This window comes from Trichoderma aggressivum, assembly GCF_033847375.1.
Source record: "Trichoderma aggressivum f. europaeum strain CBS 100526 chromosome Unknown scaffold_031, whole genome shotgun sequence".
Classification (NCBI taxonomy): domain Eukaryota; kingdom Fungi; phylum Ascomycota; class Sordariomycetes; order Hypocreales; family Hypocreaceae; genus Trichoderma; species Trichoderma aggressivum.
Window position 1 is genome coordinate 1 of NW_026946397.1, and position 2,943 is coordinate 2,943.

A 2,943-nucleotide genomic window follows, 5' to 3' on the forward strand; every position below is an offset into this window, starting at 1 on the left:
CCCCCCCCCCCCCCCCACCCCTCCAAAGATAAAAAAAAAAAAAAAAAAAACCTCCTGTCCCATCATTAACACCGCTCAAACACCTTATAGAGCCCCTTCAAGTTCGCCACCTCTAACACGCCGTTCTCCATGAGATCGTCCGTCGCAACCAGCCGCGATTTAAAGGCCGGGAAGAAGACATGCTCAAGATTCCATCGAATGTGCTGTCTCCGCACTCTCACGTCCTGAATAGCCTCAGCATCCATCACTTCCTCCAACTCCACTGGATCCAAGCCCTCTGTTTCTTCAATCTCCCCCGTGCGTGACGTGGGCAATGATTCGGGGACATAAAACGACGCCAGCTCCGAGAGGAACGTTTGGAAGCACAGCTTTTCAACGTGCCAGTTGACATGGGGCCCGAGGCGAAGAAGAAATCGGGGAAGTCTTCCGAGACACGGGGTATATCCCTTGACAAGAAGAGGGATGGAAACCAACTCTCCAGTAGGAGTGATTTCGAGAGAAAAATACTCTTGGAGCATCTCCCTCCACTCTATGAGTCGATTCGCTACCCTTGAAACGATGACATCGAAATTGTTGTCGTCCTTGGGTATTCCTAAGGCCGCTTTCTCCGCTTCTGCTCCTATCTGGAGAAGATCTCTGATATCCATAGGCGGACTGAACTTGATCAGGCCAAAGTTTCCAAAGTCACTCAAACCAATCTGGTAAAAGTAATCAAAGCAGGCGTGGCCATAGTCGATCAGATATAGTTTCACGCCTGCCTGGATAGCGACAAGCCGTCGCTTCTCGTCGACGACACCGACAAACGAGTGAGAGGCGATTATCTCTGTCAACTCTTCGTTGATCTCCTCTCGAACCTCATGGCGTAGCTCCTTGATGCTTGCGAGCCGGCAGTGCATCTCCTCGCGGTCTACCTTCGTGTATTCTATCGGTTCCGGGACTGCCCATGGTTCATCTTCCAATGCTCTAGCAGGAGAGTCTGCTTTATCGGCGGGGCCGGCAGGCGAGAACATGGCTGTAATCTTGCCCTGAGATTGGTCCGTTCGGACAAGGTCATTTGAATTTCGCCGTATCTTCTTAAGAGCCGGTGTCGTGAATTTGGGGGCGGCATCGCCATCATCTTCGTCCAAAGGCCCAACTGGTTTGGCTCCTGGAAACAGTGCCTGTGTCGGAAATGTCCGACTCGCATCCACAGCAGTGAGCTCCGACTCGACTGTCTCGCAGATAGCTTGGATAACCTCTTCTTCATTGAGGAAATGGACCTCCCGTTTGGTAGGGTGGACATTGACATCCACTCGGGCTGGGTCAATTTCAAGGCTGAGGTAGATGAAAGGGCGACCACCCTTGGGCAAGAAGCTAGTATATATCTGCTCAAGCGCCTTTTTCATGGTTGACGATTCAACACAGCGGTGATTGATGAACAAGATGAACGTTGTCTTCTTGGTGTGATGATTGGCATTTGTGACGTAGCCATTGGCCGAGAATCCCCATCGATCGTCAGAGACAAATATTTCAATCATCTCATTGGCGAGACTGCCGCCATAGATATAGCGGATACGTTCTTCCACTGTTTGTTCCGCTTTTACGGAGATTGTAGGCAATTCCCCAAACTTCCTACAACTGAAACCAACACCTTTGCAGTGAATTGCATAGCGCCATGTCATGTCGATGATCTTGTGGAATTCATCGGCATAATTTCGAAACGCTCTTCGACGTGTTGGCACATTGAAGAACAAGTCCTCCACTGTAACTTGGGTGCCCGGACGGCCGGCAACCATTCTGGGTTCCGCAGATATCTCGCCATTCCCAGGAACTGGCTTTCCGTCTCGATAGTTGGCGCGCCAGGCGTAAGGTGTTTCTTTGGTTCTTGTCGTGACTTCAAGATGGGCAATATGGCTGATGCTGGCCAAAGCCTCGCCGCGAAACCCATATGTAGCAATGGACGACAGGTCTTCAAATGTAGAGATTTTGGATGTCGTATGCCTCACGCATAGAATTTCCAAGTCTTCTTTCTATTAGAGAAAAATGTCAGCTGCGGTAGTGCGGGATGGTAGGTGAAATAGCTGTAATACCTCAATGCCACTGCCGTTGTCGGTGATTTGAAGCAGCTTAAGACCCCCGTCTTTGACAAGAATTTCCAACGATGTCGAGCCTGCATCCACAGCGTTCTCAACCAGTTCTTTGAGCGCGTGAACAGGGGCAACAATAATCTCCCCGGCTGCAATCTTGTTCACAACATCGGGATCAAGAGCCTAGTAACGAGCGAAAGTCAGTTGATGGTCATGGTTCCAAAATCATTCTGCCGCTCTCAAGCCCAACAGAAAGGGAGTGGAAGAGTGGGATAAACGCCTTACCCTGATCCTCTGTGCTGGCTTCGGAGCCTCGATTTCATCCTCCGCCTTTCTTTTGGTCCCGCCTGGGGCGCTGTCAATATCCATTTCGTCCATGGTCACCTGTCTTCGCCTCTATTCCAGCAATTGTAGCAGCAAATTGCAATCAAATAACGCCCGAGTATGTCACGAATCAAATCATCAACCGTCAGAAATAACGCCAAGATGAAAGACAAATCCCCGGTACAGAATTAGAAGAGCCTACTGCAGCACACAAATCATGAATTCAGACAAAGAAAAGAATGTCGGGAAGATTTTTCACCCCCTCAGAATAACTTGTTCGATCATTGGGAAGGAGGGCGGGCGGTGGAAAGAGCATGACGATTTGGGTAAGTGTACGCGAGGTTCCCACGTCTGCACGTGACCTTGGAATAGAGTTTGGCAGGTTACTTCATTACGCGGCTCCCAGACCTGCTGCATTGAGGTAGGTGCGATCATGTGGTATCATAGGTACGGACTCCATGTATTCCGAGAATACGGTGAAGGCTCGGTTCTTGTGTTGTTGAAAGGAAGGAATGCCCAAAGTGATGGTCTTGAATGAAAATGACGTCGATGT

General features: G+C 49.8%; 1 protein-coding gene across 1 annotated transcript; it reads right to left on the reverse strand.

The window, feature by feature from the left end:
• Positions 1-65: 65 nt before the first annotated feature.
• On the reverse strand, positions 66-2,444 carry Triagg1_7177 (uncharacterized protein; the record flags this gene model as incomplete). Its single annotated transcript, XM_062901883.1, has 3 exons — positions 66-2,009; positions 2,070-2,249; positions 2,352-2,444. 3 exons carry the CDS (start codon positions 2,442-2,444, stop codon positions 66-68), a joined length of 2,217 nt encoding a protein of 738 aa, XP_062753753.1.
• Between the last annotated feature and the right edge of the window lie 499 nt (positions 2,445-2,943).